The sequence below is a fragment of the Suricata suricatta genome, chromosome 9, assembly GCF_006229205.1.
Source record: "Suricata suricatta isolate VVHF042 chromosome 9, meerkat_22Aug2017_6uvM2_HiC, whole genome shotgun sequence".
Classification (NCBI taxonomy): domain Eukaryota; kingdom Metazoa; phylum Chordata; class Mammalia; order Carnivora; family Herpestidae; genus Suricata; species Suricata suricatta.
In genome coordinates, this window is record NC_043708.1 from 91,261,873 (window position 1) to 91,289,759 (window position 27,887).

The window sequence follows — 27,887 nt, forward strand, 5'->3', positions numbered from 1 at the left end:
GGTAGAGTCTCAGCCTTTGACAAAAGAAGGTTAGGAAGAGAACTGTTACAAAAGAGATGGTGCTAGGGCAAGTGAGAGCAGTAAGGTGCTGGATCACCATACCACAAGTGGGAAAAACAGCATGAACAGAAAAGACCCTGAGAATAACAGGGTCAAAATGCCAGCATGTTTCCCTTGAACAAGCATGCCAGCAACGGCATGGAACCAGATGTTTCAATCATCTTCCTGACATTTTCTTTAAAAAAGCCAGAAACATGAAAAAACATGTACTAAAATAAGTCTAGAAAGGTTAAAGTATCCACATAAGAAGACACCCGCATCCAACATATATCACTAGTTTTTGGATTACTGGAGAGGTCAAAGAATAACTTTTAAGTTTTAATTTTATTAAAAAAATTTTTTTAATGTTTATTTTTTTGACAGAGAAAGCATGAACAGAGGAAGGGCAAAGAGAGAGGGAGACACAGAATCTAAAGCAGGCTCCAGGCTCTGAGCTGTTAGCACAGAGCCCGACATGGGGCTGGAACTTGTGAATCTTCAGATCATGATCTGAGGCCAAGTCAAGTGCTTAACCAACTGAGCCACCCAGGCTCAGTTTATTTATTTTTTTAAAAAGCATTTTGATGGTTTAACTACTTGGTGTTTTCCAAGTTTCATTAAAATTGTCAATATTTACTTTGGTCAAATGAATAAGAAATCTGGATACATATATTGGCATACCTATTTCAAAAAATCAGATGACAGAATTTAAGAAGGCATATTACCAATACTCTCACTCCATCTTCTCAATCACACAGACACAGAAAGTTTAGAGGATTCCTAAGATCAGTGCCATCAGATACTATTAGAATGTATACAGTGCTATTGTAAATGTGTAGAATTACAATTTAAACATTTTGGGTCCTAATTCTGTATCATTTCCACAGCCTGAACATTAAAAATAAGTCTTCAAAATTGTGTACCATTGAAAAGTTGTTTTTTTTTTTTTTTAGCTCTATGGAATGTAAGTGGCCTTTTCTCTTTTAGCTGGTATTTTACTTATATATTTACTTATTTACAAGAGGGAGAAAGAGAATGCACAATCAGGGAATGGTGGAGGGGAGAGAGAGAGAGACAGAGACAGAAACAGAGAATCTTAAGTAGGCTCCATGCTCAGCAGGGAGCTGGATGTGGGCTCAATCTCACACCCTGGGATTATGGCCTGAGCTGAAATCAAAAGTCAGATGCTCAACTGACTGAGACACCAGGGGCCCCAGCAAGTATTTTAAAAGACATTTATAAGAGGCTTCTTGCTGGCCACCCCACAGCCTGCAGCCACCTACTCGGTCGGTCGCTCAACTGCAGTCACCTACTCAGTCGGTTTCCTTTGAATAGTCTATCCATATCTGGGTCCCAAGGTAAGGACCTCTGGTCTCCCAAATTCCAAAGTGCTCACCTGGTTCTTGGCTCCCGGGTCTCTTGGTCTGGCCTACTTGAGTAGTACATATTCTCTAACCTGCACTTGCAGCTTTGTACCAGTATTCCCAGTACCTGTGCCTTGTTATCTGATCTGCTGTTTCCCACTGTCCCTGTATAAACATCTAAAACCACTCTTCTTTTTAAGGGGGATGGAGGGAGGGCTTTTGAGGCACTCAATCAAGTTCCCTTTCTCAGTGGTTTTCTTAGTTACCAAACCCCTTCCATAGCGACCCTGAGCAAGAATGTGATAAATTTCTTTGGGGAAGAGGCTCAAGACATCTTCCTTCTTCTCTTGTCCACCGTAAAGCTACAATGGAAACTGTCTGATGGCTACCAGAAATTCAATCACATGAACATCTCATCTAAAAATAAAAGCCAAATACACATTTCTTTGTTTTTTGCATATATTTACAATATAAATACTAATTTGTTTTCAAAGTACATATTCTTTTTAACAATTTGCAAAAGTTATCTAGCATGGGACAGCAATTTAATGTAAAGCCTCTGTAGTAGTAATTAAGGAAAATAGAACTGTTTTGGGAATAAGGAGTTCTAGAAGGAATATGAATGGGCATTTTGATCTGAACTTGCAAAGGGAATGTGAAGCAGCTCAGTCCACGTTGCACTGCCAAAATAGCTTGTTACAGGACCAGTATGTCAGACAGCAACCTGGATGGGGTACTGTAAAAACTAAACCTGGGAGATATAAAAAGTACACATGCTTGCATAGTGCGTTAATCTTAAAGAAGCTCAACATTTCATTCTCATTTTCAATAAATTAAATGAATAGTACTTAAAACACATCACACAAAATTAAAGATTTGTGCATATATTTTGGATTTCAACATTAATGTCAAAAATACATAGTATGATTTTACGTAGGATTTGTGCTACATTAGAACACTAGAGACAAACATCACTTGAGTATTAAGGAAAACATTAAATATTAAATAACTGAGAAATAAAATGTGTAAACACTAATCTAACTGCCGGGGCGGGGGGCTTGCTATTGCAACACGTCCAATGAAGTGGTTTCAACAGTACAAAACGAATTAGGACATGAGTGTTTCCAGTCTACTTGGAATATGTGGATCTCATTCCAGGAATCCTTTAATAAAAACTGGTCCAGGATAACAGGAGAGGATCCACCCTCCTGGTTGTTAATTGGTGCACTCTGTTCTATGCTAATTTTTACTTTCAAACTTGGGCACTGAGCAAATACTTCAAATTGTCACTCCTTATCAACATCTTGGTGAAAACTGAGGGTTTGTTGGCGATTCAGTGTAAGATTTGAGTTCATACGCAGCACCGCTATCAACTTCCATTGACTTTCTAGAGAACAGGAGCCGTACATCTCTATGGAGGTAGATCTTTCCAGATTTAGAACTCTGGAACCTATACAAACAAACAAAAAGATGCATTATTTCAGGGGATGAGTCTTTAAAACAAAGTTGAGTGAGTTTTGAAAGCAGGAAGAATTAGTCTTGCTACCAACGTAGAGGTAACTATTTAACAAGATAGTCGTTTTTTTTTTTTTTTTTTATTTTTATGTCTTTATTTTATTTTGAGCAGGAAGTGAGCAGGGGAGGGGCAGAGAGAGAGAGAGGGAGACACAGAATCCGAAGTAGGCTCCAGGATCTGAGCTGTCAGCAGAGAGCCTGATGTGGGCTCGAACCCATGGACTGTGAGATCATGATCTGAGCCAAATTTGGTTGTTCAACTGACTGAGTGACCCAGGCGCCCCAATACTTAGTCTAACATTGCCAAAGTGTGTGCTGCTATTTAAGTGCCTCTTTCTTACTATTTTCTAAACATTCCATACTCCTTTTCCTTCTTACAATGTCAGAGATATTGTTTTTTTTTAAGTAATCGTTGCTCCCCTATGTGGGGTTCAAACTCAAGACCCTGAGATCAAGAGTCACATGTTCTTCTGACATAGCCAGCCAGGTGTCCCAGAGATGCTTCTTACTTCTGTAAAGTTTATTTCACATATGATCCTGTTTTTCATCTCTGACACCATAACACATGCACCTTCGTTCATCTATAGTGTCAAGTTCTAGTTCACATTAGCCAATTATACTACATTTGGGCTTTGCAGCCCTAGCTAGCACCTTATAGTCACATAGACTGCCTCATTTCATATAACTTGCCCTCCCCCAATTTTGAGTACATTAAAATGGATTCCACATTTGAGAAGTCATCACAGAAAATAATCAGCTAGTGAGGACAATTACTGCTATCATCAGTAATGGCTAGCTAATAAGGCCTAAACATCATTAAAAAGATAAAAATTGGTAGTAAAATGAAAATGGTTATCAATACTATATACGGAACTGTATCTATCCCCTGGAGTCTTTTGTCATATAAACTTACCTGGAAGATAGTCAAATATACCTTTTGGTGCTAATCTCTCTGATTTATCCTTTGCATAGCAGACATACTCTTTGGGTTTATGAATTTTATTCCTAAATTAGATGAAACATATGGTGGCCAGCTGTATGCGAGCTGAATGTCAGCTTGCTATTTCAATGTCTGAAGTTTTTTCCCCTTCTCAATCTAAAGGAGAAAATGGAGAGCTTTGGAAAGTATACCATACTTCTATATATATATGATATACTTCCCAAAGAGCTTTCTTTACAGCATTTAAAGAATCTAATCACTATGTAGGGATTATATAAAAGCTGGTGTAGTTGATGCTTACTTTGATGAATGTTGGTTAGTTATGGTGGTTAAACTTCAGGAGGAATAGTATCAAATGGAAGTTTAGAGAGAGTTAAATCTTATCCTAGCTCAGGCTATTCTTATAGTCTGCTCTTTCATTCCATTTCTCTTTTTCAAAGTCTTCAGAGTCTGTTTTCAGATTTTCATTCTCACAATCTGTATAACATTTCCTAGGCTCATGTCAGGGAGGGTAGAATTGGGTTTAAACACTGCACCAGTTCATCATGTCCTTAGAATACAGAACACCAGGCAGAGGACCCCAGGATAAGAGTACCAATTAAGCAGTACTATGTGGGAACCCATTAATAGACTTTTTCAAGTATGGGATTAAGTGGACAGCTCAGTCTTCATTCACTCCAGATGACCACAAGGCAGATCTCTTGAAAGATAGCTGGCAGTCACATCAGCAGCAGATTAAAGAGGTCTTCTGCCTGTGCCCTAAATGACAGGTGCCTCTTCCTCATGAATAGGATCTTTGGAGTAAGGAGTTAGGCTAAAACGAATTACTGTCACTGATGTGGTTAAGAACTTACTATAAATAGCATCAGAAAATTACTAAGAACAAAGTTACAGGCAAATGACTATTCAGCTCTCTAGCTCTCTCTTAACTAATAGATTTACTTATTGCCTGAGAACCGCACTAGCATGTCAGGGCCAAAAAACTTACTCTAGGATACTAGCAACATGGGCTTCAAGGGCAAACAAATGGTTTTTCAATACCTAGCACTGTGACCTGGGTAGTAAAAGCTAGAGGAAAGTTATTTCTGATGGAATTGCTAGAATATAAACTCTATGAGAAAAGAAATTTTCACACTGCTGTTTCTCTAGTGTCCAAAAACATACTCAACGCATAAATATTTGGTAAATGAATGAATGAAAGGGTTAAAAACTTCCCTGTCCAATACAATAGCCACTAGCCACATGTGTCTACTGAACATTTGAAATATGGCTAGTTCAAACTTAGTAGTAATGTTAGTAAAAATCTATATTCAAATAGATTTCAAGTATTTAGTATAATAAAACATAAAATAACTCATTCATAATTTTGGTATTGATTATATATTCAAATTATCACATTTGGGTATGTTGGGTTAAAGGAAATATTAATCTTTCCTGTTTCTTTTTTTTCTTAATGTTTTTTTTTTTTTTTCAGAGAGAGTGTGAGTGGGGAATGGGAGGAGAGAGGGAGAGTGGGAGAGAGACAGAGAATCGTAAATCGCTCCACGCTCAGCATGGAGCCTGATGCAGGGCTTGATCCCATGACTCTGGGACTTAAACTCACAAACCATGAAATCATGATCTGAGCTGAAGTCAGACATTTAACTAACTGAGCCACCCAGGCACCCCTCATCACTTTTCTTAGTGTGGTTACTAGAAAACACAGAACATATCTGGTTCATATTACAATTTTTTAAAGATTTTATTTTTAAGTAACATCTACACCCAAAATGGGGCTCAAACGCACAACCCCAGATAGAGAGTCCCATCCATGCTCTAATGACTGCCCCAGCCAGGTGCCTTCCTATTACAATCCCACTGAACAGCACTGGGTTAGAAAATGTGTTTCACTGGCCTAGTTAATCAGCACTTGTTTCGATATAAAATACTTTACGTTACATAGTTATAAATGAAAATTTGAAACTCCCCTAATTCAACAAGTAACAATGAATGAAGATATGCTCTGTGTTTTCTGCATCTTGGCATATGAAGAGTTTCCAAATTAAGCAAATTCCAAGGGGCCACTGGTCTAGTTAGGGTGACAGGTGTTAAACAAAAACATATGGAGTTGTTCTTCTGAAGTAACATATTTTCATATTTATCTGAAACATTACCTCAGATGTATGAGGTAGCGCAATAACCGTTCTTCCGTATGTCGGATGTTTTCTTTATTAACACTTCTCTTCATTTCTTGTTTAACAGGTACAGAAAAAGTTCTTTGTCGTAGGAATGTCTGATGATTAGCTGGCATATCTCGTAAGTCATATATCACAACAAACATCTTCACCACCGTCTTATTAGGATTAAATAAGGTCTGAAGAAACAATATAAAAATTATTTTTTAAAAAGTGATTTATTGAGTTGATGCAAAATGATTGTGCCAATAATAAAATAGACTTTTTAAGAAGAAGTTAATCCCAGTGGATATAGTTTACTTTTGGGAACTAAAGTTAATTACATTTTAGAAGTTTATGAAATGATATTCAGTATTTTAAAAAATTGTTTGATTTATTTCTTATAACAAATCAAAATCTTTAGTCAAAAATTTCATATCAGACAATACATAACTTTTACTCTTTTTTCAGGTTTTAAGAAATGCTTCCACTAAAGTAAGCAAAATACACCCATACAGGTTTAAAATATTCCAGTCACTTATTTCAAACATTAGTTTTATTAAAGTGTGTCAACTCCAAAGTACTGAAAATAGAATGTTAATTTTTATCACATTTTAATCATGAGTAAATAGAAATCTTTTTAAATAAAAAAATCTAGGTAAAATTAAGCTTTTTGGTATATTAAGTATGTATAGTTATTATAAAATTAAAAATATGTTCTCAAAAAAGAGACCTTTTCTTATTTTTTTTTCCCAAGGTTAGAAAGTAAAGTTTATTATTATTAGTTACCAAATAGGCTAAATAATACTTCATGTTCTCACAGTTGGATTCATTTCAAAAACTGTAGTATAAAATAATCAGTATCATAATAGACCAAAATATGTATACTTGGTTAAGACTGAACTAAATTCAATTGATAATTGGCTACTAATAGCCAGAGGAATATTATTTTTTAAAGTACTATTTTTTAAATAAGATCCAAGCTGCTGATCTGACTTTAACCAAATTACCAACACATCAATAGGTAACTTGGTGCCCATGCTTTCAGAAGCTCATCCGTGGCACTGGACATCACTCACTGAATCAAAATGAGAAATATATCAATATTATGATCCAATTTTTGAAATCTAGTGAGTCTTAAGATTAAGGCTAATACATTCAACAACCACAATGAGTAGCAAGCTACAAGTTCAAAGCATGTTTATGTATAATTAAACTATATAAGGAATAAAAGACACCTAAGTTTCAGACTTAAAATTAATCATTAATGTTGGCAGTCCTCAAACCAAGAGGTGTGAATGTGCTGCCTTGGGATTTATGCCTCATTATTATGACAACCGATAGCTAGCTTCCCAGTGACCCATGGTTTCACCTGAACTATATAGCCAGAGGCAAGAGAACAAGAAGATTATCACTCTTTTAAGTTCCAGAAGTCCATTTAAACATAGAAGTCTTACTTTAATATGCAGTGATTCTACCTCAGTAAAATTATATATGTATGTATTGCAATATGTGTACACATATGTGTCACATAATACCATGTTTCATCCTTTTGAGATAAACAAATGTACAGAAGACTCCTTGCTATATTTGCACAATGGTGATGAGTAAAAGTGGTCTCGTTAAGCACTGATCACATTGAGGACAAAAGGCATAAAAAGACTTGTTGAATTAGACCAGATCCTGAGCTAACGGACTTAGCTAGATTTATTATTTTTTGAAATTTCAGCGTTATTCAAGTATAACTGAAAAATATCAGTTAGATTATTTTCAGTCTGCAAGAGCCAGCTTTGTAATACACTTTTAGACCTGTAAGATTATCCTGGGTCTGACTTCGAGATGAACCCAATTGCAAACTGGCCTTGATATCAAATTACTCTTCTGAAAACCCAAGACCAATGATGATGAAATACTGCTTTGGGCTACAGGAATTCTCCTGAGTCCAAACTAGATCAATACCTACACCAAAAGGAAAGATGCTTTCTCTGCCCTCACATCTGTCAGAATACATTTCTACTTGGTGTAACCGTTTTAGTAGACTAATTTAGACATTATTACACCAGGGATAATTTTGTTTCCCAAGTTTTCCTGCCAAAGCAATACTAGTATTTGCGGTCTCCTTTTAAATAGGTCAATCTCAGTCTGACTATATTAAATAGAAGGCACTAGTAATGTTAAGTTCTCATTACACTGAAAACAGTTCTATTTCTGACTAGAGATAAACTGTCATGTACTATTTTTCTAAAGCATTCACCTTGATTACATTATTAATGCTTTCCTTTTATGGAGGTCCCCACATGGCCATTCCTGGGGCAGAGCAGGGAAACTCCAAAGAAAGCTGCAGCCCCACTGTTACTTACCAAAGTTGTTGCAGCAGCAGTAGCAGGAGAAAGGGCTAAGTTCTATATGTATGTGAGAGAATGATTATTGCAATTGTAGACTATAAAACACATACCACTTGTATTGTTCCTGAAGGAGGTACTCGATAACCCCTTTTACCAAGGGACTCTAAAGTAATCACACCCTTAAAATAAAAGAAGACAAATTGAGTACAAACTGATGCATATGTATATGAAAGAATAAAATAAGTATAATAAATCATGTAATTACTAAAATTTTAGAATTATACTTGTGTGCAAAAACATTCCCATCAATAGATAAATTCTGAGTATTAAATAGTGAGGGTCTCCCCCTCAAAGGAAACAATTTACTGTTCTTCCTGGAGATGTCAAAATTTCTATTAATATATACAATATAGAAGTTCCTTAAAAAGGGAATACAGTGAGAAGGTAGGATTATTTCCTTGTATCATCTGAAGGAGAGAAATGAAGAAGCAACCAATTTATTGTTCTTTGGACATATAAAAAGTCAGGAATGCAGAAGTGTCTGTAGTTAATTCTTCAGTCAGTGAGTTAAATTACATACATGGATTTCTGACTAGAGATAGACCAGCATCATCAGCATCACCTATAAACTTGTTAGAAATGCACAATTTATAGTTTCTCCCTAGACCTATCAAATCAAAGCTGTATTTTAAGATCCTCCAGATGATATAATATGCACATTAAAGTTTAAGAAGTACTATACATTTTATAACACAGGAAGTAATTTTCTGAGAAGGATGTTCTAATCAATACAGAAACCAAAACAATGGGAAACAGATATAAATTAAAACAAGGAAAACTAGAATTGAATGTATGCCAGTTTCTAGAGTACTAAAATGATCAAATAATCACAGGTGGTAATTGTGAGATTTCATTCTTACACAGCTTTAGGAAAGGGAGGCTGGTTCATTGGTTTTAACTGGAAAATAATTTCGAGTAGTTAAGTGGAATAACTGCATGCTTTGCATTTCATATCCCATCATTTTACATTGTGCATGCCCAAACATGTCAACTTAGGTAACAGCAAATATAAAGCAGGACTGTCCCATTAGACCTCTTTGCTGTTACTTGTAAGACAGACCACAGTTGATAGGCTAAAAAAAAAAAAAAAAAGTGCACAAAGGTGAAAGGGAGGGCCAGACTGCTATGTCAGTCAAGTGCCATACTCAGACTGTTAAATTAACACATTGATATTAGGAAATGTTTGTGTAAATGGGCACTGAAAGGACATATGTTGTTCTTGTCTAATCTGATTTACCACATGGTCATTTAAAGCATAAAAGCAGCCTGAAGACAAACTGCATCCCTAACCAAAACAGCAACGAAGCTTTAACAATTCCTTACGATCCGCTTTATGTGAAAAAAAAGTTATAGCATATAAAGCCCCTCTTCTTCCTAGTTCCAGAAAAGAAAAGTGAAATATATCCAAATAATTGCTACCTTTCATCATCACATTGCTATAGGCAATACATTACTGTTCTTTCCTTGCCACCTTCCCCTAAATACAGGTAAGAAAACTGGTAGGGCAAAACTACTACCAAGTCTATACTTATTTCCTTTAATACATAACAATTCTAATAGTTTTCAGAACATGGTAACAGTAATTAAATCAACTTATTTTTTATTTTTAGTTTATTTATTATTGAGACAGAAACAGAGCATGAGTGGGGGAGGGGCAGAGAGAGAGGGAGACACAGAATCTGAAGCAGGTTCCAGGCTCTGAGCTGTCAGCACTGAGCATGACGTGGGGCTCGAGCCCACGAACCATGAGCTCATGACCTGAGCCGAAGTCGGATGCTCAACTGACTCAGGAACCCTGGTGCCCCTTAAATCAATTTATAAAGACAGTATGTGTATTTTTAAACCTTATAGTTTAACCCAACACTTTATAACCATCTCTAAATGATGTAAGATAAGTAAGAAAAATTAGGAATTTTAGAAATTAGGAAATTATTTGTAACTTTATTAAAATTTAGTTAGATGGTCAGCATATTCATGTTTCTACCTATAAAAATTATACTTATTGTATTTATTTTTTTAAGGTTTATTTATTAATTCTGAGACAGAGAGAAAGTGCAAGCAGTGGAGAGGTAAGAGAGATAGGGAGAAAGATGGGGAGAGATACAGAATTCCAAGCAGGTTTCCTGTCAGTGCAGAGCCCAATGTGGGACTCAAATGCACGACTGTGAGATCATGACCTGAGCTGAAGTTGGATACTTAACCAACTAAGCCACCCAGGTGCCCCAAAAGTTACTTTATTTAACCTAAAGAAAAATACATTTTCATCTAGCATTTAACAATGGAAATAGGTTAAGATAAACTGAATGGAGTTAAAATCTTACACAAAAACTCCTCAAATTACTCTGCTCTAGAGAACATGCAATAAGTAAACTGAAAAAGTTTACCTTACTTTGGTGAATTGCAAATAGAGAAAGATAATATATGGTCCCGTTAATCTGATAATAACTGAAGTCGTACTATGAATTTACCACCGGCATACTTTCTTTAGACCATTCTACCTGTTTCCACTATTCAATAGTTTCTAAACAGTGAAATATTGTTATATAACAGCTGGAGAACATTTTTATCACTGATACCCTAATTGGAGAGAGATGATATATGGCTTTTTGAGTTAATCTTTAAAGAATTATTTCATGAAAAGTCCTGTACCAGTTCTATACCACAAAGACAGAATTCTCTGTAATTTTACCTTTGTGAGTCGTTTGTATTATTTGTGATGAGAAGTCCCAAGGTAATAAGTAGGAATTTGGTATCTTAGCTCTGCTGGTCTGTGATATATATTATCTTATCAAAACGTGATCAATCCTTTAAAAACACACTAAACTAACAAAATGTAAAGAAGATTCCCTGAAGAAACATGATTAATTTTATTAACTTATAGTAGGAAAGACTTGTGGTCTAAGATTTGGTGGACTGGTTCATTTGCAAAAGGGACCCATTCCTAATGAGTAAGCTAAAAGAAAAAATTTAATTACATGATGGAAAGTTTACTGAAGAATATTATCAAAGAAAAGTAACTCAGGGATTCTTTAATGTTTGTTTGGTTTATTTATTTTTAATTTATTTTTGAGAGAGGGGGGTTGGGGAGGAGCAGAGAGAGACAGGATCTTAAGCAGACTCTGGGCTATTAGCCCAAAGCTGGGTACAAACTCACAAACCGTGAGATCTGTAACCTGAGTTGAAGTTGGACACTTAACCAAGTCAGTCAGGGATGCTTAAAGGACAGACTAACTCAGCTCAATAACCTGATTTCATACTGTTTCCAATATCTATTCAAAAGTTATAATCATTCGTGTGTACTTTTGGAGACAGTGACAAAACTCTTTATCACTTAATCCTATCTTTTTAAATGTCAACCAAGGTTAAAGATTAATGCTATTCTGCTTTAAAAAAGCATAGTTCAAATTCTCTCTTGCTTGTGAATTTCACTCAAAAAGTATATTTTTGAGCTGATTTCAGCCATTCATTCTTATCTTGTTTCTAAGCCACTATAATGGTCATTAGTCCGGGACTTTATACATTAATGACAGATTACAATATTGTAGACCTCATCTTTCCATTCTCTAAATAGTAAGTGCCAATCGAATATGTGAAATTGATAAGGCTTGTTGATGTCCTGGTAAAACAAAATGGTTATCTTTACAGCTCTATTCGAACACTGTAAGCATGCCAGTATGATGTCTTTATTCTGATACTGAGCTTCTCTCAATTGTACATTATATGTTATTAATTATCCCAAACTAGATGTTATTTTTCCAAAATTATACTGGAAAAGTGGATACAACTTTCCATGGTAAATGAATAACAGGAGGCTTATAGATCACTCCTTATTGTGAAGGAGTGGGTCTCTGTTTTTGATAATAATATTATGCCTTTTTATGGGTTATGATCCACAAGTGTTAAGGATTACTGGTAAAAGAAAACTGAATAAATGGACAGACATCACTGTGTTTTTTCATTCGAAGTATGAAACACTGATCAGGCTCTTGTCTAAAATTTTTACCCTTAGAATGGAGTAAATCTAAAGCAACTTTCCTTGAGCAAACCAGGTCAACAATGAGTAGGCTATATTTAGGTCCCTAAAAATGCATAATTTCCTTTCTTTTGTTTTCAATTACATAGAACTCCCTTTTCACAACTGTTAGGTCTTGAAAATCTAGAAGGTTTTGGAAAGGTATTAGGAGAGGAAGCAATTGGGCCATGTGGTAAGCTGGGAAATTCAAATATCAAGGCCAGAGCTGTATACTTCTATAACTGTAGCAGTTTGTATTTCTCTAAGTAAGACCTAACATGAAAACACAGATCTGACCACTTACTTGATACCATTACTGTAAACTTTGTACAGATTTGCATTATTAGCCACTTCTGTTTCTTTGTCTTTTGTAAAAGGGCTGATACCAAACATGCACCAAAACCTAGTATCATTTTTGCAGTTAAAGGCTTATTTTATCCTCCAGAGATAATAAGAAAATGGGAAAGCTGTAATCATAGGATCATAGGCTCAAAACTGTGCTCTTACTTAGCTATCTTATTCTCCACTAGAACATTAGTGTGGAAAACAGAAATAGCGAGTATTCTCAACAATGTTAGGGTTAGAAAAAAACAGTCTCAAAACAAACAGGATAAAGAGAGTGAAAGAGTCTTACAGAAGACTTAATTCACCAAATCTTTACCTAAATCTTCCTAAAATGAGGATCACATGTGAAGGCAACATTTATGGGACCAGAGTATACAGTGAGTACCTGAAAATTTGTGTGAACTCAGCAAAATATGAAATCACAATGTTACTAATCAAAGATTTATCATGTTTTTAAATCACATAGAAACAAGTAAGTTTTCAATAGAACCTCGAATGCAAAAGAGGATTATATTTTGCTAGAGCTAGCTCAGAAGGAAGTTGTGAGGTAACATGTTGGTGCTTTCGTTTCTATTCAGCCTTCAATTTTCTCTTAGGAAATGCTTTATGTTTTCAAGTATTACCATGATGCAGGATTAATTTTTTTAAAATTTAAAGATATTTGCCATTAAGTTGGTTATTTTAGCAGACAAAGACATTTTTAAAAAATACTTGCCATATAAGGAGAGGGAGCATTATCATCTGAAACACTGTAGAATGATACTTCAACTGGAAGGGTCAAATGTGTGGGGCAGAAAATACCACTTGCCCCTACCTCGGCAGTAAAACCATCAACAATACCAAGAGGATCTAAACGATAGTTCAAGACAGACTCCTGGAAGACAAAATAAATTTAAGAAACAAATTTTAGAAGTTGACACATTCATTTCTTTTTTCATTTAAATTAATACATTACTATGATTTCTGGTACCAGAAAAATGGTTGCTACTGAAACAGAATCCAACAATACATTTAAAAAAATCATTCACCATAATTAAGTGGGATTTATTCCAGGAATGCAAGGATGGTTTAGTATTTGCAAATCAATCAACATGATAGTCACTTCAATAAAAGACAAAAATCATATGATCATTTCAATAGATGGAGAAAAAGCATTTGATAACATACAATATGTATTCATAATAAAAGCCCTCAATGAAGGAGGTAGAGGGAACATATGTTGACATAATAAAGGCCTTAAGTAAAAACCCACAGCCAAAATCATACTCAATGAAGAAAAACTGAGAATCTTTCCTTTAAGGTCAAGAACAAGACAAGGATATTCACTCTAAAGTCCTAGGGACAGTAATTAGACAATAAAAAGAAAAAAAGGAATCCAAATTGGTAGGGAAGAGGTAAAATTATCACTCTCTGCAGATGACATGATACCATATTTAGAACATCCTACATACTCCACCAAAAAACCTATTAGAACTGATAAATGAATTCAGTAAAATGTCAGAATACAAACTCAGTGTGCAAAAATCTGTTGCCTTTCTTTTTACTAACAATGAAGCAGAAGAAAGAGAAATTAAGAAAACAATCCCACTTAAAATTGTACCAAAAATAGTAAGATATCTAGGAAGAAACCTAACCAAAGAGGTGAAAAGACCCGTACTATAAAAACTATACAACCCTGATGAAAGAAATGAAAGAGGACACACAAAAAATGGAAAGATATTATATTCTCATGGATTGGAAGAACAAATATTGTTAAAATTTCTATATTACCCAGAACATCTGCATATTAAATGCAACCCCTATCAAAATACCAACAACATTTTTCACAGAACTTGAGAAAAAATACTAAAATTTATATGGAATCCCAGAAGACCCCCAAAACCACAGAAATTTTTAAAAGTTTGTTTATTTTAAGAAAGTGTGCAAGCAGGAGAGGGCCAGCAAGGGGCAGAGAGAGAGAATACCAAGCAGGCTCCACAATGTTAGTGTGGAGCTCCATATTGGCTTAAACCCGTGAACTGTGAGATCACGACCTGAGTGAAAATCGTAAGTTGGATGCTTAACTGACTGAGCCACCCCTGTGCCCCAACTAAAGCAATTTTGAAAAAGAGAAGCAAAGCTGGAAACATCATAATTCCAAACTTTAAGTTATATTACAAAGCTGTAGTAATCAAAATACTATGGTACTGGCACAAAAATAAACACACTAGGTCAAAGGAACAGAATAGAAAACCCAGAAATGAACCCACAACTATGTGGTCAGTTAATCTTTGAAAAGGCAGGAAAGAAAATCCAGTGGGAAAAAGACAGTCTCCTCAACAAATGCTGTTGGGAAAATTAGACAGCTACATGTGAAAGAATGAAAGTGAACCACTTTCTTATACCATACACAAAAATAAATTCAAAACGGATTAAAAACCTAAATGTCAGACACCTAAAACCATAGAACTCCTGGAAGAGAGGAGAGGCTGCTATATATATACACACACACACACATATATATCCTCACACACATATTATATATGTGTATATATAATGCTACACACATATACACACACACACACGTGTGTATGTGCATGTGTTCAATGGACTATTATTCAACCAAAAAAAAAAAAAGAATGAAGTCTTGGCATTTGCAGGAACATAGATGGAGTTACAGAGTATAATGCTAAGCAAAATAAATCAGACAATTACCATATGATTTCACTCGTGCGATTTAAGAAACAAAACAAGTAAAGGAAAAAGAGACAGAGTTACGCTAAGAAAGACTCTCAACTATAGAGAACAAACTGATAGTTACCAGAGGAGAGGTAGGTGGAGGGAAGGGTGAAATAAGTGATGGTGATTAAAGAGTGCACTTGTCATTGAAGAGCATAGGCTGATGTATAGAATTGTTGAATCACTACATTATACACCTGAAATTAATATAACACTGTATGTTAACTATGCTGGAATTAAAATTAAATTAAATTTAAAATAGACTAAAAATAAACAAAATAAATGACACGTCAAAAAAATATGGTTGCTACCATTTATATGTCCTCATTCAGATGTTCATCTAAATTGAAATCAACTTTTTGCTCTCAATCTTCTACAATCCTATGAAATTTGGCCTCCTCTCACTATTCCCACCCACACTGAACTATCCTTAAACTTCACCATTGGTGAAACCTAATTATTTAATATGTTACACTTCTCTCTCTAAATAAAACTATATTCTATCAGAGCAGGTATGATAAAAATTTTCTTACCCTTCATAGAACCTATTCAAGGTGCGAGTCATAGAGAAGGACTTAAAATCTTAACACTCTCAAGCTCACTTGATGACATAATCACCTGTAACAATTTAGGGTTAACTTGCTAGGTATAAGAAACATTTTCGGGCACCTGAGTGGCTCAGTTGGTAGAGCATGTGACTCTTGATCTCATGGTTGTAAGTTCGAGCTCCATATTGGGTTTACAGATTACTTAAAAAAAATCTTAAAAATATAAAAAGATTTAATATTCTTAAGATTTGACTTTTCCACATATTGATCTATTATCAATGTAATCCAAATAAAATCTTGGCAGTCTGTTTTGTCAAAATAGATAAGCTAACTCTAAAACTTGCATGATGAAGGGGAAAGGATCTACAGTAGCTAAAGCATTTTTAAGAAAAAATAGGGACCTGGATGGCTCAGTTGGTTAAGCATCTGACTTCAGCTTAGGTCATGATCTCACAGCTTGTGTGTTTGAGCCCCAGGTTGGGCTCTGTGTTGACGGCTCAGAGCCTGAGGCCTGCTTTGGATTCTTTGTCTCCCTCTCTCTGTGCCCCTCCCACACTTGTAGTCTGTCTCTCTCTCCCCCTCGCAAAAATAAACATTAAAAATTTAAGAAAAAAAGAAAGAATAACATGTTAAAGAACTCACATTAGTTCATGTCAAGACTAGAATTGGGTTTCATGTTCATAAAATGAAACCTGACGATAAACTACTTATCATAAATAAAAATCAACTCAAAATGGACCACACAACTAAATCTAAGAACTGAAACAATAAAACTTGTAGGAAAAAGTTTTGTGCCAGAGTTAGGTAAATAGATCTCAAGCAGGGTACATATGTGAGTGTTTAGACCAGACATTTTTTACTGCTATAGCTAGGGGGTTAGGGGCAGATGATGGTACTGAACTCTAATGGATAGAGGCCGAAGATTGTACTAAATATCCTACAACGTACGAAACAGATCCTGTAACAAAGAATTATCTGGCTCAAATATCAACAGTGCCATGGTTGAGAAGCCTTGGGTTAGGAAAAGATTTTTCAGATACAACATCAAAATTAAGATCCATAAAGGAAAATAATAAATTGGATATTAACAAAATTAAAATTAAAATCTATTGCTCTTCAGGGGTGTCTGGGCGGCTCAGTTGGTTGAGCGTCCAGCTCTTGATTTCTGCTCAGGTCATGATCCCAGGGCTGTGGGCTGGAGTCCAGCGTCAGGCCCGTACTAAGTGTGGAGCCTACTTGGGATTCTCTCCCTCTGTCTCTCTCCTCTGCTTACGTTCTCTCATTCTCTCTCTCAAAAAATAAATAAAAATAAATTTTAAAATATTTTGAAAGTCTATTGCTCTTCAAAAGACATTATTTCAAATATATAAATTGAAACCTCAGAATTAGAGAAAATACGTCCTTACTTGGGAAAGCAAAGCTAAATGATGAAGCACAGAAAAGAGGCTTAACAGTATGAGTTATTAAGGAAATACAGATTACAACCACAGTTCAGTAGTATTGCATAACTACTAGAGTGGCTAAAATGCAAAAAGACTAACCAATGCAAACACTGGCAAGGAGATAGATGATCTAGAACCATTATACACTACTGGTAGGACTTTAATATGGTATAACCACTTCGGAAAATAGTTTGGGAGTTTCTTAAAAAGTTAAAGATATACCTACCATACTACCTAGACATTCCATTCCTAGGTAGTTACCCAAACAAAATGAAATCTTATGTCCACACAAAAATGCATACATGAATACTCACAGCAGCTTTATTTGTAATAGCCCCAAATTAGAAATGACCCAAATGTCTAGAATCAAGTGAGTGAATAAACAAATAGTGGTATATAGTGGTTTATCGCTGTATAAATCAATAAACTCTTGATACAAAGGACAACTATAAATTAAAGAGGATTTATGGGTTGGACAGTCTCAGAACTTCTCTGTATTTCTCTAGTGAAGTCAAGTGAACATGTATGCATATCTGCACAAATAACATTCCAGTGTACTGATCTTATAACCACCTTTTCTTTCCTAAGATTTTCACATAGCAGATGTTCTTTTTCCCCACTCACACATTTTCTTCTAATACAAAGGTTGCAGAATAAGTGACACTCACAATGGCCTCATGACATTTTAAAAAATGACAAAGAATACAGAGCTCAACATCTCTGAATACCTTGAAAATGACTGGAAAAGAAATAAACTTATAACTCTTTTTAATTTTAAAACTTGAAAGATGGCTCAAAATTAAAATATAGTTTTAAATACAGTGCACTTGTTAACATATCAAACTGCCACAATTCCAGTAAAGCTATTTAAATTAAAACTACTATTTTAAAATTATTTTCCCAGAAAAAACTACCAATTAAATTACTTTTAAAAAACACCATTTACAGGTTCATGTTTCAGGTTGTTTTTCTTTTTTTTTTTAATTAATGTGTAGTTGGCATACAGTATTAGTTTCAGGTGCACAACACAGTGATTTAATGTTCAAGGCTGTTCTCTAATTAAAAACAACTAATACCATAGTACATTTGATCCCAAGTAAAAATATTCTTATTAAATGAAATACCACATTATTTGAGACTAACCATTCAATTTTTTTAAATAATCTTATTTTAGAAGATATTTGGGGGTGCCTGCGTGGCTCAATTGGTTGAGCATGTGACTCCAGATTTTGGCTCAAGGCTGTGGGATCAAGCCCCACATTGGGCTCTGCATCAAGCATGCGGCCTGCTTAAGATTCTCATTCTCTCTCTTAGTCCCTCTCCCCTGCTTGCTCTCCCTTTCTCAAATAAAAATAAAAAAAGAATAGATTTAGATTTATTAAAAAGTTACAAATAGAGTACAAAAAAAATTTTGATTTTGAAAATCAACCTCCTTGATCATGAAAGGGCTGCTATCAGCCCACCATCCTCCTTCCAGGGTCTCAGAACCAGTACGACCAGGTAAGATGTGGTCAAGTCCCTACTCTGGCTACAGTAACAGACACCTCATTCCACTTTACCTAAGTCCTTTAACTCCCCTACAAAACGCCCAGTTCTAAAATGTCAGTACCAACAATTCTCCTAACTTCACTTCTCACAAAAAGGAAAGGGGAAAGGAAAAGAAAAGAAATAAGGTGATTTTGAGACTTTGAATAATATAATCCACTTATTTATTTCCCTTTCACAAAAAAAATGACATAAATAACATCCTGGGTCTAGGTTAAGAAACTTCAACTCTTAAAATAGTTTTTAGAAACATTACCTCAAAATTTCCTAAGAGACTAAGACTTGTTATAGGTGGAGCACTAGAACTCAGAAATGGTTTTTCATGAATATCTGGATCATCTTCAGTGTTTAAACACGGCCGAGAACTATTAAAAAGAAAATCGGCAAATGAAGACATTAAGCACAGTATTCTCTAATTTACTTTTAGCATAAAATTAAATTAGAAGAATATGATCAATTTTACTTAAACTACATGATAAAAAATTAATCTAACCTAATTTTAAGATATGAAATATCTAGTTTAAAATCCTGATAGATTTTATGGTCTTTGTTATAATATTTGACAGAAATATAATATTATAGGTTTCAAGACAGAATTTATAATATGCCACACAGTGGCATCTACTAGAACTATAACACAGCCTTCTTTATCAATCTTCATTTTCAGTTAAAAATGAGAATATAAAGGCAAAATTATGTGACTAAAGAAAATAATGAGAGTATTATTCATCAACATGGACACATTTCCAAGGCTTTTTTTTTTTTTTTTTTTTTGCAAAGAAGGGTAAGGTAAAGGAGGTGAATGATCAGAAATATTCAAACCTACTTTGTGAAAGCCAATGTATTGATTATCATGACCAATATGTAGTAGCTACTCATTTTTAAATTTCTGCCTTCATCCTTAATAACTGTGTGTGAAGTTAATATTGAAAATGATAACTAGAAAATAACATTTCTATTAGAATTGTGATTTTTAAACATTATTTATTAAACAAGAGTAGAAATGAGTAGAATATTATTTCAAAAACACAAATTTGTTTTAATATAAATACCTTCTAGATGATAAGCTTTTCAGATGCAGTAATGAAGAATCCAAATCAAAGCAACCTGATTGTGTCTTTCTTTGAGGAACCTAAGGTCAAAACAATCATTTGTGATATTTAAAAAGACTATAATTTTTTCTTGAATTGATAGAACACTTTTCAAATGAAAGCTAAGCATATCTTGCAAATACTGTAACTTCTCTCCAGTCTACTTACAAGCATACTCTTTATTACATATTGTCTTTTTGTTCTCATTTTATTAACTGGTGGGAAAAAACAAATGATTAATAAAAGCACTTTTACTATGTTTTGACTTTTTAGGAAGCATAATTTGTTTTTTTCTAAAACCAAATCTTACATGGAATCCCAATATATAATAAGACTTTTATTTTTTATACAGTTGACTCTTGAACAACACAGGGATTAGGGGGCACTAACCACGCCTCCCAGCCCCTGTAGTTGAAAATCCACAAAAAGTTTTGGATCCCTCAAACATTAACTACCAATAGCCTACTGTTGACTGGGAGCCTTACCAATAGCATAAACAGCCTATTAACACGTATTTTGTATATTATATGTATTATATACATGTTGTTCAAAGGTTGACTGTATTGTGGGTTTTTGTGGGGGGAATAAAAGACTTATAGCTTAAAAATAAAAATAAACCAAAAAGAATTAAATGGTGATGGGAACCTGGGGTCCTACCAACTTTGCTGCTTTCTTTGTCCATTCCTACCCCACTGTACATCTCTAAGAACCCTGAGGCTTCACAGAGAATAGGTTTGAAAAATACTACTCCAGGTGTTCAACCACCACTGTATACCACATTACATTTAAGACCATGATCAAACCACCATCTAGCTGAAAATATCCTACAAAAAAGACCCAAATGTAAATTAAAGGTACAACATGCAATATGCAAGTTAGAAAGACTTGTTCCTAGAATATTAAATATGTACTGTATACAGTACATTAGTGGCTAAGAAGAGATAATACTGAAAATCTAAACAATCTCAATATTTTTGAGATTTTCACAAGTGCACCATGATTGTTTTTTGTAATCTGAACTTAATGTGGGGACCCTTTGGTGGCTCAGTTGGTTAAATGTCTGACTCCTGATTTTGGCTCAAGGTCATGATCTCAGTTTCTTGAGTTTGAGCCCCAAATCAATCGGGCTCTGTGCTGACCCTGCAGAATTTGCTTGGGATTCTTTCCCTCTCTCTTTGTCCTTCCCCTGTTTGTGCTCTCACTCTCTCAAAATAAATAAACTTTAAAAAAATTATATAGGGGCGCCTAGGTGGCTCAGTCGGTTAAGCATCCAACTTTGGCTCAGGTCATGATCTGACAGTTGTGGGTTTGAGCCCCACGCTGGGTTCTGTACAGACAGCTTGGAGCCTGAATGGAACCTGCTTCAGATTCTGTGTCTCCCTCTCTCTCTGCCCCTCCCCCACTCACACTCTGTCTCTTTCTCTCAAAAATATGTTAAAATATTTTTTTAAAAATTATATATAAAAAAGAACTTAATGTGAACTTGTCAATCTAAACTCTCAAGTCTTCAATTCTGAAAAGTTCTTTACCTTCATTTCTTCTAATACTGTTCCACCTAGGCCTACTTCTAGAATTTGTACTTGACTTATATAGAGTATCTCATTTTATCCTCCATGGCTCTTCCATATTTTACATCTCTCTTCCTTTCTGTACTTTATTCAAGATGCTTTCTTAGTACCTGTTCACTCATCACTACACTGCTATTCAGCTGATTCTGATTCAATGTTAATCCTTCTGTATATGTAGGCACACGTGTGTACACAGCAATTAAAATATTTTTCATATGTAAAATTTCTATTTAGTTATTTTTCAAGTCCCTAAGTTCTCGCATTCCTACCACATTTGTACCTGTCCCAGCAGATGCATTAAACCCTAGGTTCAGATATCCCAGAGGGCCATAACTTGCCTCCAATTAGTATTTGGAGATTTATCTTTCTTTCTCTTATGTAATATTTTGTACTTAAAGGTTATATCAGGTATTATGTACCATTTTGTATTAAAGGTTGTACATATATACATATATATTTTAATGTTTTATTTATTTTTGAGAGAGAGAGAGAGAGACAGCGTGAACAGGGGAGGGTCAGAGAGAGAGGGAGACACAGAATCCAAAGACAGGCTCCAGGCTCTGAGCTAGCTGTCAGCACAGAACCCGACACAGGGCTTGAACCCACAAATTGCGAGATCATGACCTGAGCCGAAGCCGGACGCCCCTTAAAGGTTATATTCTATCTATGATTTCTGTGTTTGAGGAGGAAGAGTGTTTCTAAATAAACTCAGTCTACCATGCTGAACAAAAGTCTACAATGCCCTTTATATTTGTATGATGCTGGCCAATCTTTTTTCCTAATCACTTGGGTCTTTCAAAAGCCCCTCATACCTAGGTCAAATGTTTGGGGTTATTTTAAAATGTTTGGAATGCAGCTTTTCTAAGATAAACACCTGAAGTCCAAGTTATAAATTTAAATTCTAGATCTCTTATTCAATAATTATTTCTTGAACATAGGCCAGATATTGTATCCTTTGAATTTATTTAAAAAACACAGATAAAGTCGGGTGCCTGAGTGACTCAGTCGGTTAAGTGTCTGACTCCTGGTTTTGGCTCAGATCATGATCTCATGGTTTCGTGAGTTTGAGCCCTGCATTGGGCTCTGCACTGGCAGTGCAGAATTTGCTTGAGATTCTCTTTCTCTCCCTCGTTCTCTGCCCCTCCTCCATTTGCATCACACATAGATCTACAAATTTATTTTTAAACATAGAGTGGGGAAATTTCTAAGTCTCAAAATAAGATGTTGCATGGGTTCCAAGTCAAAAACAACCACAAATTTGATTCCCAAATGACCCAGCTGGTGGTGTCAACCAGCTCCAGTGCTAAGATATAAATTTATCTATATACAAACCCATTTGACACTAAATATTTTCTTTGTATTTAGTAATAATTAAGAGATTAGACAAAATAATTTCAGAGAAATTTTATAATCCTAATTTTTTGGGGTATTTTTAGCCTTTTCTAATATTAACACATAGCTTTTAAATATATTAAAAAAATAAAATGTTTTCTAACTGGAAATTCCTTTTAAATGCATTTAAATTTTTTCAATTACAGTTCAGATAAAATAATTTGCAAATATTTTAGATATTTATAAGTATAAATATGAAATACAAGAAAAAAACCTTACAGGGCTTGAAAGAAGAGGCAATCCAGTTCGAGGATGAAAAGCTCTGGTTGAAGTCCCATCTAAGGAATGAAAATTATGTTTCTGCCAGACACTTGAATGTTTCAGTGGTATAGTCTTCTGCTAGAAAAATGATAAATTTTAATGATAATATTTAAGTAATTTTTGGCTTTAGTTTTATTCCTGATATGTACTGAGGTATTATATCTTGGGTGGTAATGTTAATAATCTATAAGATATAGATCTACACACACATATACACACTTTAATAAAAATATGTCTAAGAGTTTTTTCTAAGATACTGAATAAACTCAAATATTCTAAAGAAAGTATGTTCAAATATAATTGCTCTATCAATATATGCTCATATTTATAAATACTCAGAGTCTAACATCTGGTAAGCTAATATTTGATACTGGCAATTTGTGAAAAAACAACTACTCATAGGTAGAAAAAGAGTATTCTGAAATATAAAACTGTCACTAATAGCCAACCTCAAAGCATGTAACTTGGTAGAGCATGACACAAAAATACAATACAATAAATACAATATAATAAAATAAATACAATATAATTGTTATTCATAATAAATCTGAATTTAAAAATATATCTAATGAAATTGCAGTACCATGTTTTTGATGTGATACACAAACAGGCTACTTCTTAAGAATTTAGGAAAGCTTAAACCCAAACATGAGAAACAACACATAAAAATCAGAAAAGACTCATTTGTGTCCTGGCTCTGCCACTTACTAGGTTTGTGACCTTGGGCAGGTTACTTAACCTCTCCAGTCCTAGGGTCCTCATTTGCAAACTGGAGTTAGTAATAACACCTAATCTCATAGTTTAGTGGAAGGATTAAGTATGTCAACATGTATAAAATATTCAGAAGACTGCCTGGGCACTTAATAAATGTGTGATTATATTTAAAACAAGAGCATGAAAAAATGAATCTCAGTAGCTTGAAAATTACTATGGCCAAATTAAGCCTTCCTATTAAGTATCAGAAAGGATTATGAAAAGCTAATTGTTTTTGTAACAAATATAGTTTTAGAGAATTGGAAACTACCGTTTGATACAATCCATGCTAGAAACATATTCTGTTGAAAAATAGAAATTGGAAACATGGTACAATTATTAAAACTCTTAAGTCTAGCAAAACGAATTTTAGTGATCAAGAAGATAAACTAAGGTCCTTCAGATTTAGATCAAGGCAGTTAAAAAGTAGTTTTCTAGTGGCACCCGGGTAGCTCAGTCGGTTAAACATCGGACTTCAGCTCAGGTCATGATCTCTGGTTCGTGGGTTTGAGCCCAATATACTGCTCTGCACTGATGGCTTGGAGCCTGCTTTGGATTCTCTGTGTTCCTCTCTCTACCCCTCCCCTGCTCATGCACGCTCTCTCACAAATAAATGAACATTCAAAAAAAAGTACTTTTCCATATAACTGAGATTTAAATTTGTGATAATACATGGAGAAATAAAGGAAATTTAAGCCTAATAATTTTCTAAAGTTATAAAAATGGTTTGGTAAAAGTTAAATAAAACGTAAATAAGTTAACTATCTTATAATTATATAATGCATTAAAGATTTACACATTTTAAAGTCTATTATGTGACTGTCACAACTCTGAGATAGGCAAAAGAAATTTATCATTCTCATTTTCAATGAGGAGACTGAGGTTTTTAGAATTTACATGGCTTATTCAGTGTGACTCAAGGACCAAATTGTGAAGTCAGGACAGGAATTCAGGCATTCTGACCAACAGCCTTGTGACTTCTCTACAGATATTCCTAAAATCTTTAGCTGAGCATTGGCATAACACAACAGGTACACTGTGTTAGGCAGAGCTACAAATATGTTAAGCTGATGTGAGTTTCATTTCTGACTCCTATTTACTCTCCAGCAATTGTCCACAGTATTTAAATAACCAAAAAAGGGCAATGGGAAGAATTCACCTAGCATTTGCTCTTAAGTAGGTTATTTTGCAAGGATGTTAATACTATTTTTGTAGCAGGCTTAGTAGAACTGATTGTATAGTATATAGTACAGTATGTGCTATAATTAATGGAAAACCTGGGCCTTTGTAACTAGATATTCTGTAAACAAAATTCAAACCATTATAAATGTTTGAGAATTGTATTTGAAAGATGTTACCTACCAACACCTCTGTATTTTTCAGTTGCTCACATGTAGACAAAGAGTCTTTTACTTTCTTTCTCTGAGAACAGTTTTGAGATTTTTCATCAATTATGTCTTCTTTCTTATCCTGTTCATTTTTTAATAGGTCTGGCTTTTTGCATTTGCAAACTTCTTTATCTTTATTGAGATAATTTTCTATACTATTAAGTTGAGTATTTTGCTCACTTGTCTTGGGCTTTTTTAAGTCTTTATTTGAGCATGTGCTTTCATTTTTGTTCAAATATTCAGACATTTCCAACATAGCTTTTATTTTTGAGTCATTTTTTGGGGAATTATCAAATTCATGATTGTTAAAATATTCTGGATTACAATTTTCATTTTTTATTCTTTTTTCCTTATACTTATCTGTGTAAATCTGTTGGTCGATACTGTTGCAATTTGAATACTTTTTATCAATTTCATTGCTAACTTCTTGCTCCTTAAATTGACACTCAAAAAGTGTATTTTCCAATCTGACTGTCAAATCTAAATTATTTTTTTTGCAGTGAGGCATTTTTGAGGGAGTCAATAAATTAGTGGCTTTGTTCTGTGTCTCTTGAAAAACGTTTTGGATGGTTTCACTAGGATTGTCCTGATACAGATTTCTTCTTATTTGAGGTTTCAAAGAGGATTTGACTTTACCATTGCATTTAAAAGAACTAAATGATTTATTAGGTATTAAATTTTCCCCTTCACAACTGTCTTCTAACAAGGAAAATTTTGTATTGGAAATGGAAACAGAGGTATCATCCTTGTTTTTCTTCCACAAAGTTTTGCCTTCATATGTATTCCTAAACACTTTAGAAGCAACTGAACTGGACTCATGCATGTTGAATGACTGCCGGGGTATATGTGATGCTGTTGGGTCAATATGCTCCAAGTGTTGAGCAATCCTTGCAATAACATCTTGTCGCTCCTGGAGTAAAGAGCCAATCAAAGGATTTGTCTCACCAACAGACTGACGAGAATAAAGACCACTGGAATTGCCAGTTTCACTTCGAGAAGTATCTGGTTTTACTTGAATTTTCCCCTCACTGGTGTCTTCTGAGGAGGTGAGGTCTGGACTACCAAAAGAAATGGAGAAAGTTTCTTTATATGTTCTCACATTTTCATTTTCTTTTGAAACTCGGAAAAGTTTTGAATTAAGTGAACTAGAGTCTTGCATATTAAATGGATGTCCAGAAACAGGTGAAGTGCTTGGATCACAATGAATCAAATGCTGAGCAATTCTTGCAATAACTTCTTGTCGCTCCTGAATTAAAGAGCCTATTAAAGGATTAGTCTCACCAACTGACTGCCAGGAACTCTGGTGGCTAGAAATCCTGGAATCAATCATTGAAAATGATTTTAAAGTTCTCATTGGTGTTTCATGTGACCGTTTGTCTCCTCTACCACTGAAGCTCTGAATATTGGCTTGACATGTTCCATAGTCAGATTTACTGCCAGTGCCTGGATACAGTTTGACATTTCTGACAGCTGCAGTATATTCTGAAGTTGTGCCATTTTTGGCATGCAATATGCTTTCAGGTGCCATGGTCCAAGGTTGTTTGCTACACAGATGCTGTGAACTATTCGTACTACATTGTTCTACTTCATTAGAATTGCGGTGCTGATGGACTTTAAGTTCATGGTCTTGAATTCTTTTCTCATAAAGGCCAATATTCGTGTGAATACTACAGGTCAAAACTGGATAATTAGATTGTCTGGGCAAGGAATGAACGCTGACTTTCAAGGCCACATTGTGAGAAACATTAGGAACAGGAAACACATGTTCAACTGGGGCCTGTGAAAAATTCCACTGTAGGTCTACATCAGCAGCACTGATTCTAGAATCATACAGAAAAATAAAGAAATACATTATAACACTTATAACATTATTGTATAAACAATATTAAATATTGATATGCTTATCTTTATTTGCATTAATTACTATTAAGGTTTTACATTCAGCTACTTTGCCATGCATGTCATTCTGATAAAAACAACATAAAATGCACAATAGTCTATGCTTAGAGATGATCTTTTTAAGAACACAAGACTACTTAAGCATTAAAGTTCAAGAATACTATAATTTAGAATTATTTGTTAAAACAGAAATAAACAGACTCTGTATTTACTACTAAATAAATGGATTCAGCTAATTCTGTTATAAGATGTGATTAAGAGATACTCTATCTAATGGCCACCAGCCTAAAGAAACAATTAGACAATTGCTCAGCAGCCTACAAATTTATAGTTTTCAGGATACAGAAAACAAACAAACAAAAGATGCAGAAATTAAATAAGTCTACCATTATGGAAACCCAGCAGCCCACAATGATTTTCTATTTAAGCCCATTGTTGGTTTTTAAAGCTAAAAAGCTCTCTGAAAACCATTCTATCCCAGGGGCATCTGGGTGGCTCAGTTGGTTAAG

General features: G+C 34.6%; 1 protein-coding gene across 4 annotated transcripts in view; it reads right to left on the bottom strand.

Annotated features, from left to right (window-relative positions):
* Positions 1 to 2,271: 2,271 nt before the first annotated feature.
* FAM214A (family with sequence similarity 214 member A) overlaps positions 2,272 to 27,887 on the bottom strand; it is an 85,934-nt gene continuing 60,318 nt past the window's right edge. For 2 of the 4 annotated variants that reach the window (XM_029950555.1, XM_029950554.1), the window contains exons 6-13: positions 25,454 to 27,299; positions 23,297 to 23,416; positions 20,079 to 20,158; positions 19,283 to 19,391; positions 13,489 to 13,647; positions 8,467 to 8,535; positions 6,012 to 6,211; positions 2,272 to 2,853 (exon numbers count right to left, since the gene is read on the bottom strand). In XM_029950555.1, the coding sequence (XP_029806415.1) occupies positions 2,700 to 2,853; positions 6,012 to 6,211; positions 8,467 to 8,535; positions 13,489 to 13,647; positions 19,283 to 19,391; positions 20,079 to 20,158; positions 23,297 to 23,416; positions 25,454 to 27,299 (2,737 nt within the window). In that variant the 3' untranslated portion in view covers positions 2,272 to 2,699. Of the gene's footprint in view, positions 2,854 to 6,011; positions 6,212 to 8,371; positions 8,536 to 13,488; positions 13,648 to 19,282; positions 19,392 to 20,078; positions 20,159 to 23,296; positions 23,417 to 25,453; positions 27,300 to 27,887 lie in introns of those variants that run through there. The other 2 variants (XM_029950556.1, XR_003912931.1) reach the window with 2 other exon arrangements.